At 41.2% G+C, this 24,297-nt stretch overlaps 1 protein-coding gene across 1 annotated transcript in view; it reads left to right on the forward strand.

Moving 5' to 3' along the window:
• LOC141898903 (TPR and ankyrin repeat-containing protein 1-like) overlaps positions 1–23,990 on the forward strand; it is a 53,337-nt gene extending 29,347 nt beyond the window's left edge. The window contains exons 17-18 of the mRNA XM_074785047.1: positions 78–3,034; positions 19,416–23,990. Coding sequence (XP_074641148.1) covers positions 78–3,034; positions 19,416–19,556 — 3,098 coding nt within the window. The 3' untranslated portion in view covers positions 19,557–23,990. The remainder of the gene's footprint in view (positions 1–77; positions 3,035–19,415) is intronic.
• Positions 23,991–24,297: the final 307 nt, after the last annotated feature.

Consider the following 24,297-nt stretch of genomic DNA (forward strand, 5'->3'; position numbering starts at 1 on the left):
TTACACTTAATTGGTTTAAACTGCATGTAGATTTAATAACTGAAGTATTTACTAGAAGAGTTACATGTCTCTTTCAGATAAAGTACTTGATGCTGCCCAATTACTGCGCAAATTTGGAAAATTAGAAGATGCACTGAAATTACTTGACCAGTTTCAGCCACAGAATGATAACGATAAATGTTTCATTGCTGAATGTTTCTTGACTCTAGGTCGAAAGGCATTGGCTAGGGAAAGGTTTGAATTCTCAATGTCCGAAAAAAGTGGCACGACAGACATTCAGTGCATATCAGAATCTGTTCCTATGAACATAGATCTGCCTACAACAAATGTTGAACAGATAGGTAGTATTGATTCTTCAGATAACGTTAATTCATCATCACCAATGAAGAGCACGAACCAGCAGTACACTGAAAAGGTACTCAATCTAATTGACAAAGCTGGCAGGTTGTATGCATCAGCCAAAATGAAAGAATTCAGTTCGTCTACAATAGCAAATGTTGCAGAATGTGAGATGTACAAAGGCTACTTTTCTGGCAGCTCTGATGCTATTGTCAAAGCTTGTGAAAAGTTTGTGAAGATTAACAATGCAATCGGGGCATTGGAATGCTTAGACCTGATGAGTAAACTCAATGGCAACGCATTCTTTAATTACCAAACTTGTAGACAACTCGTTATACCTTGCATTGAGAAGCTCAAAATTCTTGTACCATTGTTCTTTGGAAAAGCAACGAGTTATCTTGAAAAAGATATGATTCGTCAGTGTGAACTGTTTTATGGGCTTGATTCTACTGGAGAGGATCTAGCAATCAAACAAGAAGAAGGAGCAAGGATACTTCATTTACTCATCCACAAAAATCCTGAAAACAGGGAGTCTACTTCAGTGTGTTCAAGTGTTATACTTGCTGATATGATTGACAAACTTAGTCACATACTTGGTCCCTGTGTTGATGTTTTCCATGAGGTATTTTTGAGTAACGCTCCATGTCATTGGCAGAAAGTCGGTTTAGAATGTATGGCTGGTGCTGCTTGTAAACAAAGGCATGAAGTAAACCTCAGAGAACACCATCACAAGCAAATAACCAGTGCCGTCAATCTGATTATGATATCTGCATTTGTTGATGTCCTGTTTGATGGTATTCGTGGAGCCGAGAAAATTGCTTCATACCAGTGTAAAGAAAATGTTGAAAATGCCAGAATCCTCTTGACTGATTTATCTCAAAAAAGAATTGACAACCTCAGAAAATCGTGTAAACGCCTCATGCGTGCGATCTTCCCTGTTCATCGCCAAGAATTATACATGTGTGATTTCTATCCCCAGGCAAGAGACCTGATTAACTTTACGAAAACAGTTTCCGATGATCTATTGAAGCAAGTCGAGCATCGTTGGAACACAGCGAGTGAAAGCGAAAAGGTCTCATCGATAGAATTGTACATGGAAATACAGAAAATGTTGCAGATTGCTGGGCGACCTCATCTCATTGATTTCTATTTGAAGAAGGCTGAAACCATGGAAAATTCTCCGACTAACAAAGGATTCTTTCGAATCAAAACTGGCAATGAGTTCCATGAAGTTAGTTACTACCGTATGTACCTGATCAGTAAGCATACACTTCATGAAAAGAAATTTCCGTTCCGTTCTGTTGGTAATGTTAATGAGCTCTTAATGAAAATTGCAAACAGAGCTCATAGTATCATGATTCCTACATTCGGGGACACTATGTTGCTTCTTGAATACCAGCTTATTGTTTGTTTTGCTATGTTATTGAGAAGCAGTCAAGGGGCACATGTATTTATACCATCGAGTTACCTGGCACAGATCCATCTAATGGATGCAATTTATGCATCACAACGGTCAAAGACTTTATATGATGTTGTTCAATATCAAGAAAGTGAATTCAACAAATGGAGACGTATTCAAGGCCTCGTGGATCAGATTGTCAAATTGTTTTGTGGTGCTTATAAAGAGGATTTCAATATTTTGGCAGAAGCATTTTCTGAAAGTGACTATATTCAGAGTGGTGAGGCTGAACGAGTGTTAGTTTTTGCTTTGGTGTTGCTTGTCAATTTGGATATCAATGGACCAGTTCATGTTTACCACGAGACGCCATTGAAAGAAATTCTCAATCAAATCCAGTGTAACCCAGATGTTTCTCCTAGAAGATTGATAATCTCGGTGAATGCTGTGCAAAAAGCAAAAGGATGGCATGATATTTGTCGGGCATTGCGCTGGTTGTTAGATGCACGTGGCAAAGAGCATTTGTATAAATGTTCCTGGATTTGGGAACCATTTCGTAATGGTAGGAAAGGTCTTCAATATCAGAGGTTTGATGATAAAATTCATACCACTCCAAATGTCTTTAGCAGTTGTGTGGGGAGAAAGGCTGAAGATGAGGCATCAGTTTATGAACAAGATAATACTGGGAAACTGACAAGTGATGAATTTAAATCAATTATCAAATCAAATCAAGTTTATAAAGATAGTCAATGTGAAGAGCCGATTGAAGATGAAGATTATCAGACTGCTCCAAAATCCATGATAGAATCACTTTTTCCGTCAGATCCAATAGATGATTCCATGTGTAATATATGTAATATACACTTCACACATCACTCACACCAAATGAGAACTCATATTCAAGATATTGATTATGCGGAAGAAAATGATCCAGAGCCGAATCAATCAGATGTCACCAGTTTACGGATTGCCCACGAGAAAAGTGATGAGCACCGTAGAGGCGTAAACATATACCAAGAATGCAAGAATAACATTCGAGTATCTTTCGAACCACTATTTGAATCAATTGCCTTGATCATGGCTAAAGGAAAGCAGGTGTATGATGATACTACTTACGCTCAGCAGTGGGTTCAATCTTTGGAGTCATTGCAAAAGGTGCATGAACAAGTGAATGCAGAAATTTCCAAGATAGTGAAAACAAAGGAGTGGATGCAGTACAAGAACTTGCAACACTTACACAGTGATTTATCGCATTGTTTGAAATTCGCACAGAAGATAGATAAAGAGGCACACTGTCAGGTATGTAAAGTATTTTGAAAACAAATGTTGAGTACAGTGTTACAAGGGTCTTTTCTTAAGGGAATATTTTCACAGACCATTTGACATTCAGAATCACCATTTAGTTTCATCTTTATTGAAGGTAAAAATACAGTAGATTCCGCCTAAACCGGTATAGTTGGGACCTTCAGGATACAATACGTGGGGCACATATTATTACTATAAGCTACCTGAACTTGGGAACTATACTACTAATCATTTTTGGACCACTTGGGACTTCAGTCCCAGCAGGCTATTGCGTTGACTTTTTGTCCTCCGTCCGTCCGTAGATGGAATCCAGTTATTTTGAGAAGTTTTGAAGACGCTTCAATGTAATGTCTTGATATTTGGTTTGTACATGTATCTACCCTAGACACCTCTTCAGCCCGAAAACTGGCCCTGTCAGATTTAAGATGACTGGCAGCTGACTGGCAGCCATTGTTGTTCGCCAAAATCGGCACATTTTACACATTTTTGGCTCGTCAGCCTATGACAGCCTATGTCAACGGTCTGGCCGATCGATAATCATTCGTATGCTTAATACGCTACGCTCGAAGCTATTTTTAGCACACTCAAATGCAATTTCAGTAGCCTGAGTCTCTCGAATTGAACCCTTGGTAACGGTTTTGTGAAAATGTCTGCTGCCATTTCCTGAGTTGGACAATATTCAAGAGCGATTATCCTGTTCTCCACTGCTTCCCGAGTGAAATGGTACTTCACATTAATGTGCTTAGTTCTTTCGTGCGCAACAGGGTTTCGTGCGAGACATATTGCTCCTTGATTGTCTTCCAGCATCCTTGTTGGTAAGTCCTGTGGAACTCCTAGATCGGACAGTAAACTTCTCAGATGAACTGTCTCCTGAGTTCCAGAACACAAAGCAATGTACTCAGCTTCTGATGTTGATAATGCTACTGTACATTGCTTCTTGGATAGCCAGCTAATGGCTCCATCTCCTAATAGAACATTTCCAGTAATTGAAAACTGGCCCTGTCAGATTTAAGATGGCTGACTGGCAGTCATTGTTGTTCGCCAAAATCGGCGCATTTTACACATTTTTTCGCTCGTCAGCCTATGTCAACGGTCTGGCCGATCAATAATCATTCGTATGCTTAATACGCTACGCTCGAAGCTATTTTTAGCACACTCAAACGCAATTTCAGTAGCCTGTAATTTCACTACTAATGGGCGAATTGAACGGATTAAACAAAAATATATTTCGTAATTGGTTTTTCTTTATGGTGAAAGCTGTGGGTTTCATATTTTTGAGAAATTTACCAAAAAGTTTCAAAAATTTGATTTATTTGAGAACATTTTTTATGCAGCAACTTTAGCTGTCCAAAATAACACATGTGAAAATTCAATGCTATTGGCGTCGGAAGAACTTTATGTTGTCAATTCAACTATCAGAGTAGCATCCAACGCAGTGGTTAATTGAAGCTAGTTTATTAATGACGTAAGTCAATCACAGGAGCACATAAAGAATAATAAAACACAACACTCTGAACAGGACCTTATATACACTGGCTAGAGAATCTTCTAGAAACTCTGGAACAATCTAAGAACTTTAGTAACATCTAGAGACAATACACAATAGTTGTTTACCCGTTAATTACTGAGTCATCATTCTAGAATTGTCTAAATACATAAACATGTTTACCCCTGCATCTAAATAAATATGTCAGTATGTCAATCAAACAATAACATGTTGGATCATAATAGAAACACACATATTTCCACACTTTATACAGTCAACCTCGGTTAATCCGTTATTCCCTTAAAAATTCTGTGTCTAATTCGTACTCCATAATCCGTATTTTCACTTATTCCGTAGACAAATGCATGGTCCCGTTGCCCAATCTATATGTAAATCCTTACCTGTAATCCGTATCAGCTGTATCAGCTGTTGGGAATGTACACTTGAAGTGAAAAAAGTATAAACATTTGTAATCTAATGAGGTTAATGTGGTCAGTATAGGGAAATATATAGTAAATTAGGAAATATGAGAAACTCCAGAAAACACTGAAGTTAATCCATCAAGGTCATAGTCTCAAGCTTCAATAAATATTCAGTACTGATGCTATTATCTGTCAATCAACCAAAGTCCTTTGATGAATCGCCCCAAGTACATGGCCTGTGGGATGGGTTATCTGTACTAGACATACGATGGCTTCAAATAGTCCTACTCTACTGAAACCAATTGGTTTGTGTTTCATCACACCAGGGGTGTTTTCTTTTCATGTATAAATGATATCAAATGGATCCAATGAACTATCGGATGCTATGAACTTTTTATTCCCTCCAATGGATTGTTAGAATGTGGTTCTACTGCTGTAAAGTTTTAGTAGTCGTCTACAGTTTTAGAGATAACTAAACCAGCGATTAAATGGAATGTGCACTTAAATCATAGTTTATACATGTAATAGTTAATTCGTATCAATCACCTAATCCGTACTAAAAAGCTCAGTCCCTTGCTGTTGACTGTATCGCCAAGATCCGACGCTTGGTTTGGTAGTTATGGGCTTTCAAAGACGAAACCCCTGAAAATCTTGGTTGTTGACCCAGTTTTGACTTCACAATCATGTCATCATAAATTGAACGAGGTGGATCAGCTGGTGCGCGTTTTTTCACAAACAAAATGGCAGCACGATTGAATATGTTGATATTCATCATTTCTAGCGCGAATACTGATATTCAAGGCATATGATATAACGATTTATTGTGTGCGATGTGTTCAATGATTCATCTAGTTTTGATATCCCGTGCACAAGGTAACGTTGCATTAAGATATCTGACGAAGATGTGGTTTCAAAATGCAGAAATTTACCTCTGTGTTCGCCACATGGCTGAATTACTGATAGCATCGATTTTTTAGAGACGAGTCTGATATTTACACGACTGGAATACTTGTTTTATCATCATTAATTGAAGTAATTTTATTAACGTTTGCATTAGCGATCCGTTTTGGAGCCTGATTATTTGTATTAGTTAGTTAACTGCGGCACAGTGGAGCGTTCGCGTTTAAAACAGTCGTGTACAGTCGCGTAGGCAATACAGCCTTATACTCTCGTGTTCACTGCATGTATGTATCAGTTATAGAGTATGCGCGCCACGGTGTAGGTCACACGTAACAATGATTTGTCTGAGTGAAGATGAAAGCTACTTAAAGTGCTCAATCCTATCGTGAAATTATAAAAAATCATGTCAGTCAATAAACTTTGTTTTGTCAGTAACCGGCACTGGCCCCAAATTTGAAGAACTTGGGAGGCTTCTGTCCAGATGGGTCCGTATGATAAAAATGAAAAACCTCCGATGAAACCCAGTCTCTCACCAAGTTTGTACTGTATCTTATCGGGCCACTCAGAGATTTAGTTGTTTTACATCATTCAAGGGATGTATTACAATTATGATCATTTGTTCAGACAAAAGGCCCATAATCAATTTTTCAAAGATTTCATTCTCGTTAAAAGTCAGTTATCATTAAAAGGTCACACTGACCAAAATTGAGTCCTTTTTTACCTTCATGACGTAGTAAGATGATAGCGAGTCGATGAGGTCATTTTCGTATCGCCACTTATAACTTGTTGGTGGGAGTTCAGTGGAAGATTTGTCAAACGAATAAATACTTTAATCTTATAAATGCAGAGTGTGAAATTTCGTTTTTTTAAATATTTCCCTAGATTATTAGAAAATGCAGATAGTAAGACCGTGGGAAAGTTTTTAGCCCACTTGGGACTTTAGTCCCAGCGGGCTATTGCGTTCACTTTTCGTCCGTTGTCCGTCCGTCCGTCCGTAGACGGAATCCAGTTATTTTGGGAAGTTTTGAAGTCGCTTCAAGGTAATGTCTTGATATTTGGTTTATACATGTATCTACCCTAGGCACATCTTCAGTCGAAAAACTGGCCCTGTCAGATTCAAGGTGGCCGACTGGCAGCCATTGTTGTTCGCCGAAATCAGCACTTTTTACACATTTTTGAAGTTTTCGAGGGAAATTTTGAAGACGCTTTGATCAATTAGCTCGGTTGTTCATATATATTTGTATCGCCCAAGGGCCCATCAGCATGAGAGAATTGGGTCGATCAGACTCAAGATGGCTGTCCTGTGAACTTTTTTGTGCCCAAAAATGTCAATTTTGGCCAGAATTCTAGGTCCTGTAGCTTCTTACTGGTTTACCATTTCTCATTGCAATTTGTGGTGGGTATTCTTCGGAAAGGGATGTATTTCCGTCGAGTACTGTACCCTTTCCTATGGTTTTTGCCAATATTTTCTAAATTTGGATTGATCGCCAATGGTTTTTCTATACGACCCGGCCCTGCGATATTGCATTTAGCCACTGGCGAAATCCGGCATCTTTTTTCTTGGCGTTCTAGCAGTAGAATGCGTTGGATTTTTTCGCCGTAAAAATCTGGGAATTAGGATATTAGGGAGTTTTCACTCTCATAACGGTGAGTCCGTTCGGTTTGGGGGTTATCCCTGGTTTCTATTTTTCCGTAAGAATTTTATTTACAAATATGATTTGATTGAATTGAATTGAATTTATTATTGTGGCAGAATAATTATGCCGCCCCCTCCTAAGGGTCAACATCGTGGCGGGGAGGGATGCGGGCATTTGTTTGGCGCCTGGGACAATTACGATTCGTGTGCGTCGTGCAGGCGCAAATCCGGTCAAATATGTGCAAGGAGCAATCCTTGCAAGATTTGCGAGGTGTGGTCCGAGGACCTTTGGCTTCGGGCCGATAAGGCTCTTAAACTAAGAGATCGTCGTCCAGTTAATAGCAGGGATTCGTCGGTTTCGGCCGACGTGCCAACCGACGTCTCTATTTCTATTTCTAATCGTATAGCGGAGCGGTCGTCGGTCGATCTGGTATGATGGGCTTCCCGACTCTGTTCACCGGGGAGGAACGCTGGTTCACCGGCACCGGTCTCTGGTCGTTCACCGGTTCAGCCGGGTCGGCCGGTTCAGACTACATGTTCTGAACCGAGCGCGCGCCGCAGTAGTCGGGAATGGCCCGTACCGGTTCGGTCGGTATCGGTCCGGGTCGGGCATCGGTCCGGTTCGGGCACCGGTCCAGTCCAGACGTCATCCGGTTCAAAACATCCGGTTCGTTCATCGTCTGATTCTGATCGTTGCTCCGGGGATAGAGCTCGCTCTCCCACTAGATCTAGACGCTGTGAGCGTTATAAACGCACAAGATCTCCTTCTCGCAGATCAAGGTTTGATCGCGAGAGCGATTACAATCGTTATTGTAGGAAGTTTCGCCGTCGGTCTTCTCATCGTTCGTCGACGTCGGTTAGCGATGAAGGCGATTCTTCTAGTAGGTCTTGATCCCGTTCGAGGGACCGTCACCGAAGTCGGCATGATCGTCGGGATACTGGAAAATTCCTGACTCAGAAGGATTTCCATGTATTTGAAGAGAAAATTTTAAACTTGTTATCATCGTCGCGACAAGTCGCTGCAACCTCTACAACAGGTAAGCCTATTCCTGATTGTCCAGTTAGAAGTTCGCCAGCCCACTCAGTTCTTCGAAATTCTGACTCTGAATTCCTGGATGCTGCGGTAGGGTCTGATTTCAATGAGGATCCGGTCCCAGAAGCGTAAATTCCTTCTGGGGTCGTTCCTGTCGCGAGCAATTGTGGGTTGCCACAGACGATGGGGACTTCCCTGGCTCGCAATGTATCTCCGTCCCATTCAGTTTTGTCCGAACCAGCGGGGACATGTTATTTAGAGCGATGATAAGAGTTCTTTGTCAAGCACGGGGCAACTCGCGCTAAGCCCACAGCAGCTCCTCTGGTCGGTGAGTCAATGGAAGCTTATCGCCCTCCGTACTCCGATCTTGACGTTTACGGGAATCGTCAGCGGTTTCGAGAGAATGGGCTCGATTGGATACGCAATTATGGGGTGAATGTCGGCCTGGAACATTTTCATTTCCCCCTCCAGAACGGGGTATGAAATCTGGAAAATATTTTAGTTCAACCGATCCACCTATAGGCGCATTTCGCTCGGCGTATTACGCAACTCCAGGTGCTGTGGATCACAGTCATAACTGCCTGGATGCTGATTATACTTTGATCAGCCCGGATACCGTTACAGCACAGTCGGGTATTCGTTTGCCTAAGTCCGGTTTGGTGGCCATGACATCAATCCTGGAAATCTTACCAGGGTTGGTTCGTTTCAGGATATGGCGCTTAAGGTGTTGACGGGTGAGCTTCGCGAGACTCACGCCGCCGTTCATGCGGGCTCCGACCCAGAGTCGGTTGCCCTAAAACTGGAGGGAATGGACCGGATTATCCAATCTTTGGCTCGGTCTGTTTCGCATGTAATTCTGTTGTCGGTTCGGGGTCAGGCTAATCTTGTGTTAGCCTCCCGTCAGTCAGTGATGGACTCCAGTTCCAAAACTCGTCTACCAGATATGGTGTCCAATGCTGTAAAGTCGTAACAGTTCTGGTTCGTATCGAGGCAAGGGGAAGGCTCCAAAAAGGGGCTCTTCCTTTCGGAAAAACTCGAAATGAATTCCTGGTGCGACCTTTTCGGAGACGGCTGGCCCTCCCGGGTCGTCTCTCGTGGCTACCGTCTCCGTTTCCTAAGGCGACCGCGCCTGACGAGGTCACCTCCCGACATGCGGCCAAAACCAGGTCAGGAGGCCTTAATCTCTCCGGCTCTCAAGGAATTGGCCGAGAAGGGAGCGATAGAACCAGTTTGCAACGAAACTTCTCCCGGCTGGTTTTCTCGAATATTCATGGTACCAAAGGCCAATCGGCACCTAGACATTCCAAGGTTCCGGATGACCAAACCCAAAGACGTGATTCAAGGGCTCCGTCCGGGTCAATGGGCGATGCTTACTTTCAGGTTCCAATTCACCCAAAATCTCGGCGATTTCTCAGGATAAAGTGGAAAGGCCGCCAGTTCCAATTCAGGTCTCTTTCAGTTGGCCTCAGTACGGCCCCGTGGGTTTTCACCAAGTTGGTCAAGTCAGTTTAGAAGGTACTTCAGTCAAGGGGTGTTCGACTGTTCGTTTACCTCGACGACTGGTTAATAGTCGCGAACTCGGCTCAGGAATGTCGGGAGGCAATGACCTCAGTCTTGCACTTAGTCCATCAGCTAGGGTTCCTCGTAAACAGGGAAAAATCTCAGTTCACTTATCTTGGCATGGACTTCGATCTCCGAATCGGCATGTCTTTCCGTCTATGGCTCGAGTAGCCAAACTTCAAGAAGCTGTAGCGGGAGTGTCCACAACCCCGAGAACAGCTCGTTACTGGTCACGGCTTCTAGGCTCCATCAGCTCCATGGGTCTGGTCGTGCCCTTTGGCCGCCTCAGAAGCAGGCGCTTGCAACAATATTGGAAGGTCTTCTGGTCTCGGTCGAAGGGCAACTGGGAGACCTTGATTCCCGTACCTCCAACCGATCTAAGTCCGGATCTTCAGTGGTGGGCGGCAACTACGAATCTTCGGCGCGGGGTGTCACTAGCCCCGTTAGAGGCTCCAGTTCGTGTATTCACGGATGCCAGTCACCAAGGATGGTGGGCACATCTGGAGAACCGAGTCAAAGCTGGGAGATGGTCTCGCTACGAGGCCACCAACCACATAAATTTCCTAGAAATGCTGGCCGTGTGGAAGGCCCTGAAGTTCTTTCACAGGAGAGTGGAGGGCCACTATGTTTGGTTAGCCACAGACAATTCAACAGTGAGGGCTTACCTTCAGAACCAAGGGGGCACTCACTCAGAAACCCTCACGGGTCTGTCGGCCAAAATTCTTCTTTGGTGCCAGACAGGGCGTGTCCCTGACTGTGGCACATTTAGCAGGGAAAAGGAACGTGATGGCCGATGCTCTGTCTCGTCGAGGTCAGGCTATTGCGACGGAATGGGTTCTCAACCAAGAAGTAGCCGATCGGGATGTTTGGCAATCCGCTGCTGGATCTGTTTGCCACCCGGTTCAATCGGAGGTGTCCTCTGTTTGTGTCCCCGTTTCCAGACACGGAAGTGTGGGGGGTCGATGCCTTCTCTCTGGACTGGTCGGGGATGCATGCATATGCGTTCCAGCCCACACCAGTCCTGCCGCGCTTACTGGATCAAATAGAGAGGTCAGTCAATTGCAACATAGTTCTGGTAGCACCATGTTGGCCGGCTCAGAAATGGTTCCTACCACTTCTCAATCTACTGTGCGACAACCCCAGGATTCTTTCGAATTTCCCATCGCTTCTGTCTCAGGGGAACTTTCGGCATCATCCAAACAGCCAGTGGTTAAATCTGCTCGCCTGGCCATTGGCCAGCGATCCTTGTCAGCTTCAGGCTTTTCAGAACAGGCTGCCTCCTTTATCGCAGGATCTAAGCGGCCATCAACAAGTACCATTTACGATGCCAAATGGAGTCATTTTGCGGATTGGTGTTGCTGCAGGGGAAATTGATCCATGCTCACCCTCTGTAGCTCAATTGGCAGATTTTTTACTGCACCTATTTGTAGTAAAAGGTTTGCAGGTCATAACTATTAAAGGTTACCGCTCCCCGATTTCTCATACATTGCGTGCTTCTGGATGGCCAAATGTAGCAGTAGATCATCGGATATCCCAGCTTGTTGCAGGGTTTTCTATTTCCCGGCCTCGGGTACCAAGGATAGTTCCACCATGGGATCTGTCTGTAATTTTGAAGAAGTTAATGGAAGCTCCATTTGAACCACTTTCAGCAGCGTCATTTGCGAATTTGTCAAAAAAGACTATTTTTGCTGTTCTTGGCTTGCTCGGCCCGTCACTGAGATTCATGCGCTTTCAGTCCGACAAGGTCATATTGTCTTTGAGCCAGCGAAGGAATTTGTTTCGCTGCGGCCTGCTTTGGAATTTTTGGCAAAGAACCAACGACCAGGCTCGGTTGGGCGTCAATGGCGAATTGAAGCCCTAAAACATCGAGTGGAACCGGGCCTTCCAGACAGGACTTTATGTCCTGTACGGGCGTTGTGTTTCTATTTAGATCGCTCTGCTTCACGGAGGGGTTCACGGGAGCGGTTATTTATTCCGCTGCTGGATCACCTGAAGGGTGATATTTCACGGGACACAGTGGCCCGATGGGTCTCTTCACTGATCAAGGACATTTTATTGAAGGAGAATCTTTCCTCGGAGGGAGTGGTTTCTCATCAAGTGAGGTCTATGGCTACTTCCTGCGCAGCCTTTTCTGGTGCCTTGTTGGAGGAAGTCTGTCGGGCCGCCTTTTGGAATTCTCCATCGACATTCACGTCATTTTATTTATGGGATGTTTCAGGCCAGTTAGGCTCATTAGCTTCACTTGGTCCTGTTGTTATGGCTCAAGGTGTCCGTTTTTTTCCGATCAGACCCTTTAGTGTAGAATATTTATGTTGCATTATCAGGATCACAGGGGGTGTATCCTTGTACATAGTTTGGGCTCGTATCTGCAAGTATTAATTTCGCAAAATTTCGGGGGGGCCCCTGAGCTGGACGGACTCACTGTGGCCAACCGGTCTGTGCTACAGTGATCCATTCCGTGCTTGGGTAAGTGCTCTCTTACCTCGCGTTTGAGCGGTGGTTTTTCTATCTACCTTTCCCACCATCCTTGTGCTAGGCTAGTCTAGCAAAAAACCATAGGAAAGGGTACAGTACTCGAGGGAAATATAACAATTTTTGGAACTAAAATTAGTATTTCCGAGTAGTACTTACCCTTTCCTATGGTGGGAATCCCGCCCACCTGCCCCGCATAGCTGTTGTTTTTTTTGGGGTCTGCTATGACGTGAAAAGATGGCGGATTTCGCCGGTGGCTAAATCCAATACCGCAGGGCCGGGTCGTATAGAAAAACCATCGGCGATCAATCCAAATTTAGAAAATATTGGCAAAAACCATAGGAAAGGGTAAGTACTACTCGGAAATACAAATTTTAGTTCCAAAAATTGTAATTTTATACCCGAGGCAGGTATATTTGATTAGGCAATTATGACACAATTGGCGGCCATCTTGGTGTCATCAGTACTCATTCATAGGTGGGAAAAAAGTATTTCCACAATATATTGATACTTAAACATATTTTGCTACCACAATCAATTGGAAAGGTGTAGCTCATGACATGGTCTATGATCGTGTTGAGTTTCAAGGTCATTGGTTTTTGTATATGGCCACCAGGGGGCGTTGAACAATACAATAACTTAGTATTTCTTTATTATATTCGTACCTATGCATATTTTGTTACCACAATCAATTGGAAAGTTGTAGCTCATGACATGGTCTATGATTGTGGCGAGGTTCAAGGACATTAGTTATTCTATATAGTCACTAGGGGGCGTTGAATAGTAGAATACTTAGTATTTCCTTATTATATTGGTACCTAGGCATATTTTGTTACCATGATCAATTGCAAAGTTGTAGCTCATGACATGTTCTATGATTATGGTGAGTGGGGGCATTCAATAGTAGAATAACTTAGTATTTTCATATCATATTTGTGGTATGCAGGGGTTAAGGTCCGGAGGGGAAGAAAACCTGTCCCAGGCACATCAGCAAAACAGACTATAGCATTGGTGCCGATGAACAGTTTATTTAAGTACCATAAAGCCGGAACTATCGGAAAGTAGTAGAGCAACTATAGTAGTTATCAACTAGCAAGGTCTACAAAATATAAAAAACATATCTTAACATTTGCATAAAACATAAAGTATATTAATTCATTAATGCAACTCATCTCAAACTGAATTAAATAATAAGTACACTATAATTAATTAACTCTCAAAACAATATCAATCACTGCTAAGAAAAATCTATTGAATCTATATTAAGTCATAAAACTTATATCATTCAACATGGAAATGCTATATTATTTAGCTATACCCACGAAGAACATGTAAAGCTTTGCCACCTATGCCACAGGAAAATAAACTCGAGAGACAGAGCAAAATTGACAAATTCGAAGTATAACGTAAAACTCACCAGTAAATGCACAGACACTTGTTCCTGCCTTGCTAGAGTCTATGAATGAATGCGCCACACTGGTATGTGCGGGTTAGATATATAGGTTTTGCTATCAATTGGAATTGCTGGTGCATGAAGTGTGAAAAACATGGTTATAAGGTTACAGAAATGCTAGCAACACGTACATGCATTATGATAGACTGAAAGGGGAAATCTGAAATATAAACTGTATTGGTCAATGGGTATTTTCCATAATTTCCATCTGAAATCACTTCCCAAGTGGATATAGTGTCTCTGGACCCCTAGTTTGGAATACCTGGTACGGTACAATGGCAATGCCATGAGCCATATGACTTAATTGCGTCTTTAGCGCTGCCATATCTCCTTCTATTCTGGTCAGGATACGTTATGTGGGGCTCATTTTAGAAGTTTACCTTAGCTCAGGAAATAACTGCTAAATGTTTTGTTGAATACTCGGCACTATACGGTGGCGCCGCCACAACCAACCTGACTCGCCAGCCACTGGGTGTTGGTTCGATCAGGAGGTGACATCTGGTTAAAAAGTCTGTGTTTCAATCCTGGTTACCCGTTCTTGTCTAGGCCCAAGTTCTGTTGTTACACCAAACCCTCGACTTTGCATCGGAATTTCAGTCCGATCGGAAATCAGGCTCCTTTCAAGTTGCTCGGTTGGACCAGGACTTGCAGCTTCCCCAGGGATGGCGAAGTCTTTGTATTTCTCTTGAGAGCTCGTTCGCCAGTGCGTTGCTCCCCTGGAAAGCGGCGTAGGAGACGGTCCCCATTGCTGTCGGGCCCAGCCTCTTTGAGCAGGAAAGCATACAACCGTTCTCGACAGAAAATGGCTCACTCACGATCTAGTTCTTCCTCAAGATACAGATCTTTGAGATCTTGAGTGTCCTCAATGTTATTACAAGAGCAGTCGCAGGGGGATTTTATTGCTGGCGCCGCCTGCCTCCACGTGTGGTTTCATTTCTGCTGAGGATTTTAAAGCCTTTCAGATGGAAATGCAGAGTCTGTTGTAGTTGGTAAAGGGTCGGACCGACATCATCCAATTCAGTGAATTCCAGTCCCATGGATATTCCCCTCATGATTTCTGCCCCCCATGGATCTTGATGAGTTCAAGTTCAAATTTATTTAAAGGAAAGCATAACAGGCTATATACAGAGATTGAGAGAGAAAACAAACAATAAAATTTACAATTTTTAAACAAGCACCAATTACAAAAGAGGGTGAAAAGTAGCTTTCTGTGTGGGCCAAGTAAAGTTAAAGGGCAAATGCCATCAAAATTGTACTTTCCGCGAAGAAATTTAAGTATATATATATATAATGACCCGTGATCTGTCTGATCAAAAAAAAGTACCCCTAATTAGCCATAAATTAGTCATTTATTTGTCCTTCACTTTGTGTGTATTGTTCACATACTACCCGCAGTGGCGCTATTTATGATGTTATCTATGACAATCAACACAAGCACGTGTGTGCGCTAGTAACATCATTTGCTCACCGTATTCACAGACCGACAGCACAATTCACTAATATACGTTTATGTCATATACAACAGTAGCAAAAGGATACAATGGTAAGAGTTCAAAATCCAAAGACACTTCTAAAATGATCAAATACCCTATGAAATGTCTAATGAAATGAATGGAAGGAAGCTGTGAGCACTTGTCAGAGATGACGTCAGAAAGTTGCACCTGCTAACATAAAAAATAACAGTGCGCACGTGCTGAAATTGCCGATTTATAAGTTGTATTTCTCAGTAACGCCTGAACTAAAATTCAAACCAGTTGCATATTTGATATTTGTGAATATATCACATTTGACAATAACTTTTACACAGTATTCTATTTTGATAGCATTCCAGGGAGTCATCACCTAACATTCCTCCATTCGGGGTGACCACTTCTCATCCGCCTGCAGTATTTGACCAGCTGCCCAGCCCTTTGGGCTCAATCGCCACAACTTTTTGGTTTACCTTTCTCAGCGATATTGACATTGGCGTTGAGCCAATTATGTAATAATACTTGTTGATTGCTTTGATTGACATTGAAGTTTAAGCGAACATTCATTTACATATAAAGCCTCCACATGCGCGCGAGTGCTTATGATTATTCTGTTACACACGCCGATCTCCAGTACAGTATACACTACTATATAAGTGATACTGTAACGCTGCTTGCTGTTGCCTTCTGAATAATCATTTAAACTTTTATAGCAGATGATGAGTGCTGTGTTTTCCGTTTGATAGAATTTGTATTAATTGTAATAAATTGTGACCTGAAAATACTAAGCAGCAAACTATAGGTATAGGTAGAGGTCTGAATATTTTAGTGGTAAAATCCAGGATTTAAGCTTCCGTGGCCCTACATTGAGAAAGGTTTACGAGACTTTCAATATACAGCCACCCTCTGATTGGTATCATCATATGAATTTCATGTAAATATTTTTTTAAAGATATAAAATAGTTTCCCTTCCTACCTGTACCCTACGAAATTCTTAACATGGACTGTAAACAAATGTATATTTTTGGTCTTATTTGACTACAAAATAATTCTTAGAGAAAGATAAAATACAATTTAAACTTATAGAACTTTGAAGTCACAAATTAAAAAGTTTAATAAGCAATGCCCTTGCTCCAAACAACCTCTAGCTTTCAAGGTAAACCACACTTTGCCCATGGGCAATTTATTTGCTCTTACAAGAGGTTTTCCACAAGCATGGCACCACGGTGCCCAAGCCTCACACGTTTGCGGATCAGGTGGAGTGCATGGCTTCTTATGCCACCTCTGCAGGGACTTGCGCTCTTTGCAAGTCCTCTGCCGCCTGGTTTGGATGGCTGAGTTTGCCTACCATCCTTAATATCAGGGAGGAGAATTCCCCGCGGATCTGCGGTTTCCCGCAGATTTCGGTATTGAAAAATATCAATTTTGATGATCTCACTCAATTGGTCTGGCGCGATTGGTAATCAGGTGAACTGTAAAAGCGTTCAGTGCCTGTTTTACTTATCGTCCCGTAAAAGTATCGCATTTCAATGCATATTCACTGAAACTCTGATTTTGTATTTGTACTACGATGAGTGTATGTATTTTATCGATCGGTCGCGTGCGGCAACAGCAGTAGTACAAAGGCCTGCTTACTGTTGCCGCACGTGTGTGGCGAATGCCTTCAGATATTATACACTAATGGGTGATGATTTTTAGTGAGCATTCTTCGGCGCATTTTAACTGCAATAATTCAGGGCTCGACCCGTAATGCATGAGATGCTGAATGTCATCGAATGAGGATGTACCACATTCGAACTAGTCATTACCTTCCAAAATATAATAGTCGTTCATGGGTTCAAGATCGCTCTAAGTGCTCGGGAAACGCTTTTAATTCCAAAAATTTTCCCCAAACCCCCCATCATTTTTGCGCCTTTGGCGCTCACGGGTGGTGAGGGCTACGCCGTCAGCTGGTTCACTTGTGTAACTCAACAAAAAAAAACCATGGATTTTATAGGTCGGTGTTCTCATCTCTGTAATATCCAGATGCCTAAGGTGGGGGTAGTCTCTTCCTTGTTCTTCTTGAAGAATATTACGCATATTAATCAATGAGTTTTCAAGAAATGGCGTTAATGTTGTCGCTGATTGCTCGGTCTCTACTGCAACAGGAAACAGCTGATCCCTAGGAGATGCCATAGCTGGCATGGCTTGAATTATCCAGTTCCTTGGGTGGTCGGCTTCACATGTGATTCTTCTTGCCATCAGGGCTCATGCCAACATGATCCTGGCAGCAAAGATCTTCCTTGATCAAGGATTTTGGTGCTAAGCTCCAAAAGGGTGACTCAAGATTCTCTGCTCATGGCTAAGCTGGGCTACTGTCTGGAATGCGGCGGACCCAAAGTATGTAACGACCAACACAGTGTTGTAATATGAAGTTGAATGTCTAACTGCTTTATTTAGAGGACTGTTTATATATAGCGTACATGTATTATATAGTTAGTTGACATTTTACAGTTGATTGAGATATGACTGGATGCCAACTTTGAGAATACTGTATACAAAACCATAGACTGTAAACTTATAATACATTGAAATGTAGAATATCGCATATCAGTCATGACAGCCACTCCAATCAGCTATTTTTCTGGTTGGTGTGCCCCAGTGGCACTTGAATTTCAGAAGATCAAATACTGTAGTCCCAGGCAATGTCTTAAGGACCCTTTAAGATTCTGAGGAAGCTGCCTATCCAGACTTCAAATTCTAAGCCATCTCCAGCGCCATCTCATTTCCAGGATTCAAGGGTAGAGAAAAATCCTTGTACAAGACCAAAATTTCAAAATTGAAGGCCTCAGACCAGAGGGTGGCTGTCTTCAAACGACTGGTCCGATGATTTGGGTGACGGATGGGCACTGAGAGTAATCTCGAAAGGTTTTCGTCTCCAATTTGAAACAAAGCCTTGCCTGATAAGATAACCTCCAGATAAAAATCATTATCCCTCAAGTCTAGGAGTTGCTACAGAAGAGCGCACTCCAGCTTGTCTAAAATGAGTCCTTTCCGGGCTGGAACTCAAGATTGTGTACAGAACCAAAGACCTCTGGAGGCCTACGCACTGTGATAAACAAGCATCTCAGGGTTTAGTAAGTTCAGGCACTCCATCCCGGTCAATGGGCGTCGTCGATCATTTTAAAAGACACATACTTTCAGGTACTGATTCAACCCAAGTCTCGCTGCTATTTCCGGGTCAAGTGGAAGGCCAACTCTGGGCATAAAGTTCGACCCTCACAAGGGCTGTGTACTTCATCCAAGCAAGGATGCTGTATCAGGCCTGTCAAGCACAACTTGATCAATGTGGTACTGGTCCCGATTCCTTGGACAAACTGAGCTCCCCTTGGTGGCTCCCCTGGGGTGCTTTCAGTGCTGGCCGTTTCAACGATTTTGGAAGGCCTGCTAACTATGATCGACAGGAGTTTGGGAGGCTCTGCTTCCGCTTCCTCCAATTCAACCCCCAATATACCGCCCACATCAGTGCAGAACGATTTTGGCGGTACAGAGAGTATGGCGGTATATCGGGGGGGTTTTACTATGTACTTGTATTGAGATGTTCAATGAGAAAACCTGGCGGTACAATGTGGTGGTAAATGGGAGGGCGGTATATCGGGGATTGTTTTAAAGTTTCACGTATCTCTTAAATTCTGCAACACTTTCCTCCATTTTGGTTTACTCACAGTGCACTTGCATAATGAAAACTGTGTCCAATTTAGGTCATGAGTGTGTAGTAATAGTAACGGGCCTAATGATCGCTAATAGAGATAGATGGCCCCTCCAGATCTGCCTCTGTGGTATTTGTCTACAGGTAACATTATACTGGTCCCGGTGCTACCACTATAGGTGGATTCTACTGTATATTGAACATTTATCCATTTTCCTCAAAATGTCGATGCTCATAACCCAGCATTGTATTTTAGGGTCATACTCGAGCTAATGATTTGGACATAGATGATCCAATTGGAATGTCTGGTGATATTGAAGATGATTTTTTGCCTGTTCATTATGGGAGAAAGCGTAAGCAACATAATGGTAAGACAGGACGCAAGAGCAGACCATAGCGGTATTAGTGATTATGAGTGATCGAATTTACTTGCCACGGAGAAAATATATTGGTTCCACAACGTCTGATGTAAGTTGGGTCTACTTAACAACATTGAGCTGACAATCTAGGGAAGTATATACAGTCAACTTTGCTTAATTCGTATCTCTTAGTCTTGCTTTTTTCTATGTATAAGACATTGTACGGATTAATGTACGTAATTCAAATCTTATCTATTGATTCCCATAAACTGCAAACAAAAACCTACTAATAATTGTTTCCATTGGCATTGGAATAAATGCTGCATCCTGCTGCCATTCATTGTTTAGACTTAACTGGCGGGAAATATGTTGCCGTGCCGGGGCATGCTCAGTGGCTTTGACTGACGAGTAATTGCATTCTCCCTCGGCAGAGATTCTAACTTGATCGCATCGCTACCCTCAGCCACGGCACAAACCCCTGCCATGCTAGACCGTGTGTGCAAGTAAGTACATGTGCAGCTTCGTCGGAAGAAAACTTACTATAAGGCACCAATCAGATTGTTCGTTGTATAATCGCTGAGGTAAATTTCACGGATGAACTACAAATGGGAAAACCCGGCCTAAAATAAGACACTTAGCATTTTCAATTGTTTTTAAGAAAAGGGACCATGGATAATCAAAGGGAATAACGAAGGAAAAATCCTTTCATTTTTATACGAATTAGGTAGTTATAGGAATTAACTGATGATAAATTGAGTGAGGTTGACTGTATTGGGGAGCGTTCATTAAGTTTGTATGTAAGAAATTTAATAGATTTAGATAGTCCTAGCTTGTTTTTCCAGAGCATACTTGGATTAGATATCAATGACCTACCTTGTGTAAGGATATATCATTATCCAGAAAACTAAAGGTTTTCTGGTGTTACTAAATGCTTGTCTTGCACATATACACTGAAACGCCATAGAATAAACAAAAAGACCATTGCATTATTTATTTATTTCATTCAGCATCAAACATTCAAAACATGTACAATAAGTCAATAGTGAAGTGCTGGTACATACATTTTACTTAAATGGCTACCTAGCTATATACGCAGATCATTACACTTATTACTTTTTGGCCCTAGCAACAGCTTGCATACATTGTTTATGAAAGCTCCTTTGCCTGACAATTGCAGTCGAACTGTTTCAAATGTATCTGTGGCATTGTCCGATGTAACAAGTCTCACTTGTGAAATAATGTACCAATAAATTGTATAATCATTTACCGAAAATCTGTGTTCCGTATGTAGGAAAGTGTATGGCATGTACATGGGGCTCATTAAATCATTGGCACTGTTATGTTTGAATTATGTAAATACGTTTCGTTGTTGAGTTCAACAATTAATTTCAGGCTGATTGTATTGTCATTCATCTATTTTAGCACTGAATGCTTCTTTGTTTTAATCATCTGCTTCCCGCGGTGTTTATCTCTTATGTATCTATGATTAAGACTATAAGAGTTGATGATTTTTTCAAAAAATTCTATTGTAACCATTGTTTTCATTATGATTATGTTCACTGTTTATTTCGATGTTCTTATGAAATACAAGTTATGACTATTAAAAATGGAGTCCAAATTATTTGAACAATGTCATCGAAATTGGGAGGAAAACTAATGCAAATGTACAGTTGACTGGTTTCCTCCAACTGAAGAAAGCAAATTCTTTCGTTTGAAATGTGAATACCGAGTTATCTTAAATGGAACTATTAGGTAAAAGTATCATGTATTCATTACAGAAGAGCAGGGACTTACTCAACTGATTGAAAGGTTTCGGTCAATTTCTTGGAAAAGTAATTTTCGAGCTCTATTTGCAGGTTCTGTGCAGTAACCCCTATTTTTGGGATGATGTGTGATATTGAATGTAATTCAACAATCAAGGGTGCTCTGAATTTATTGCTGTAGATTGTATTATTTGTTTGATCACTTATTAACCGAACCAATTGTCCAATATTTTGTTTGCGAATAATTCAAAAGAAAGTATGCTGGTGTCCTATTTAGGTCTTCCAAACTGATTTGAATCTGGACTAGATTTTCTAAGATGGTATAGTTTATTCATCGTTCGTTAATATGTATATTAGGGTGCTTCGTAAAAAAGTGGAGTAGGCCAGTTCTCATGTATATTTGTATACGCTACGAATATATTTTAGCGTTTGAAATATAGAAAGGTACATTATACAATTTGTGATACCTTGATTGCTTTAATCGGTACATTGGCTTGTGGATTATGGTCAATTATAAAAATGAGGTAATTCGGTATCTTAAGAAAGTATGAATATGGAATGCTTCGGTTTTTTTTGTCATACTCCAAATTATTGGAAATTCTATCCTTTCTATGGTAGTTCTATCAAAATAAGCATGACACAGTTTACTGTCCAGCAGAGGGTTTTTGAAATTTAGCAAGTCATATCTCAAAAACTACCGAACCGAATCAGAAAAACCGAATATGAAACATCTTATATCTTCTTATACAAATGTATTTGGTATACGTCCTATACGGTAACAGATAAAATTCCCCCTAGGTAAAAATCTCCCCTGGTAAAAATCCCCCTAAATTTGATTTCACAGAAAAATTCAATGGAATACTTCAATATTGTGTTGAAAACTAGTTGAAAAATAGTTTTCAAAAATTTACAAATTTCCCGTGGTGTTACATTATTGTAAACAGTATTATCTGTTTTCATTTAGATTTTATACTGAAGTTTGATAGAAAACTGAATAGGGAGGGGGATTTCACCGTGTTTGATTTTTAGCGGGGAATTTTAACAGTACATTCGCCCTGTACATGGATACATATGTACATAGGACTTATACTTGTATTGCGCTGTACTACATGTATTAAGAAATAACGATATCCGTTCTTCTTTTTTTGGACCTCACTGTGATAACACACCACACTATATATACTGCATCGATAATCTGCTTAACGATTTGCACTTAGCTTAGTTGTAGTTAAGTTGACTCCTCCTCATTACTCGGTATACTGCTCAAGTCGGTGAATTTTACAACTATGTTTTTTTTCTCATCACACCTTATAAGCCATGACTAAGGTGGGAGTTTTTTTTTTCAAAGGAGTTAAACAAAATTGAAACAAAATCGTTTGCCTGCATTTTCCAGACACTGATGTATTGTATATATATCTTGTTTATTTTTATTTGCTATTAAAGATCATAGTTTTCTTTGGAAATATATAAGCCTACCAGAACCTTTTTGAAATAGAAAAACATAAATAGTATTAAGGCTACCGTGTTAGTGGCTTATTAGGGGTTTCTGTTGTTTCACAGAAAGCCCTATTGCAATTACAACTATCATTTGGACGGATTTCAACATTGGAAAGTCCGTTATAAATTAAGATTTACATGGACGCAACGACTATGAGATTATTCTGAGTAATAACGGGTGTTGTAGGTTTGACATTAAGTAGTATCGTTCATTGTAAAAAATTGGGAATAGATTAAAACGATGTGCTTGTTGTTTGACTGCGGGCGGGCGCTAATTTGAAATAATGTATAATATGCATCTATATACATGTTTATTTTTATGGTTATTTTGCTGATGCGGCCAGGATTTCAGAAAGTGACGAGAAGCAAGGTGTATGTATTATTTTTGGACATAAGATTTATTTGGTAAAACTAACTATTTCGGTATCCGGTCAGCTCGATGATGATGGTTTACTTATACATGTACAGTCAACCCCCGATATACTGCCTGTATATCGGGGGTTGACTATATAAAAAGTACTACCGAGAAGGGCGAAATCTTATTTGAACTAACGCAATCATTGGGTTGTGATTTTCAGTTTGATTTAGATCTTCTCTTTCACATGTGGTTAATTTGTTCTTTCAATTCATCAAAAGCTTATGAATGTATTCTAAATGTATAATGAATATAATTTCATTCCTAACTTTGAAATGAAATTTGTATTTGTTGTGTTTCTGTGTTTGGTGTATTGGAGTTCGATCATCAACACCAACATCGACCGACCCGTTATTTATCCCATTATTTATCCTGAAAGTCTCGGCACTGGGGACTATACCTAGCATTTGCATTTTAGGCGTAGAGGAATCCGAAAAGGGCAGTTCTATAGGATATAATTATACATGTATTTGCAAAGAACGCACTAAGAATTTCTAGGGGCCCCCTGCTATACGGCCTTGGCACGACCAAATATCGTATTGGCGAAACGCAGGCTCGACTGACGGCAAGACGCAGCTCAAACTGAGAAATCCGTCCATCGTATGATAATGCAGTTAACTCCGCTTAACTCGTATCTTAGGGGACCGGATTAAGTGAAATGCGATTAGGTGACTTACAATTTCCGACATCCCCAAAGTGGTCATACATTGTTCAACCGTGCCTTGGTGTTAAACTTATAATGAAGCCTGGATATTTATGACAGAAAATACTCAGTTATTGAAAATAAATTGTATTGTATGTGCTGTATTGAATATTGACAATATAAACCCTAAAATCGTCGAAAGCATGAAACAGAGAATGACTCCTTTGGTTTGAGTGTCATGTTTTCGGGCGTTAAAGACATCTTTTCAGATAATCCTCATTCCTTAAGCGCAGTAGGAGAAGACTGTAAGTAAACGTGCGTATGCTACGACTATTTTATTGCAACAAAAAAGAGATTAGTTACAGATGTGTGATGAGAACATAAGCTGGCGGGTATTAACACATACTAGTAAGTACATGTATATAATCAGGGCCGTCGGAACAGGGGTAAAGCGATCAATC

The sequence above is a fragment of the Tubulanus polymorphus genome, chromosome 2, assembly GCF_964204645.1.
Source record: "Tubulanus polymorphus chromosome 2, tnTubPoly1.2, whole genome shotgun sequence".
Classification (NCBI taxonomy): Eukaryota; Metazoa; Nemertea; class Palaeonemertea; order Tubulaniformes; family Tubulanidae; genus Tubulanus; species Tubulanus polymorphus.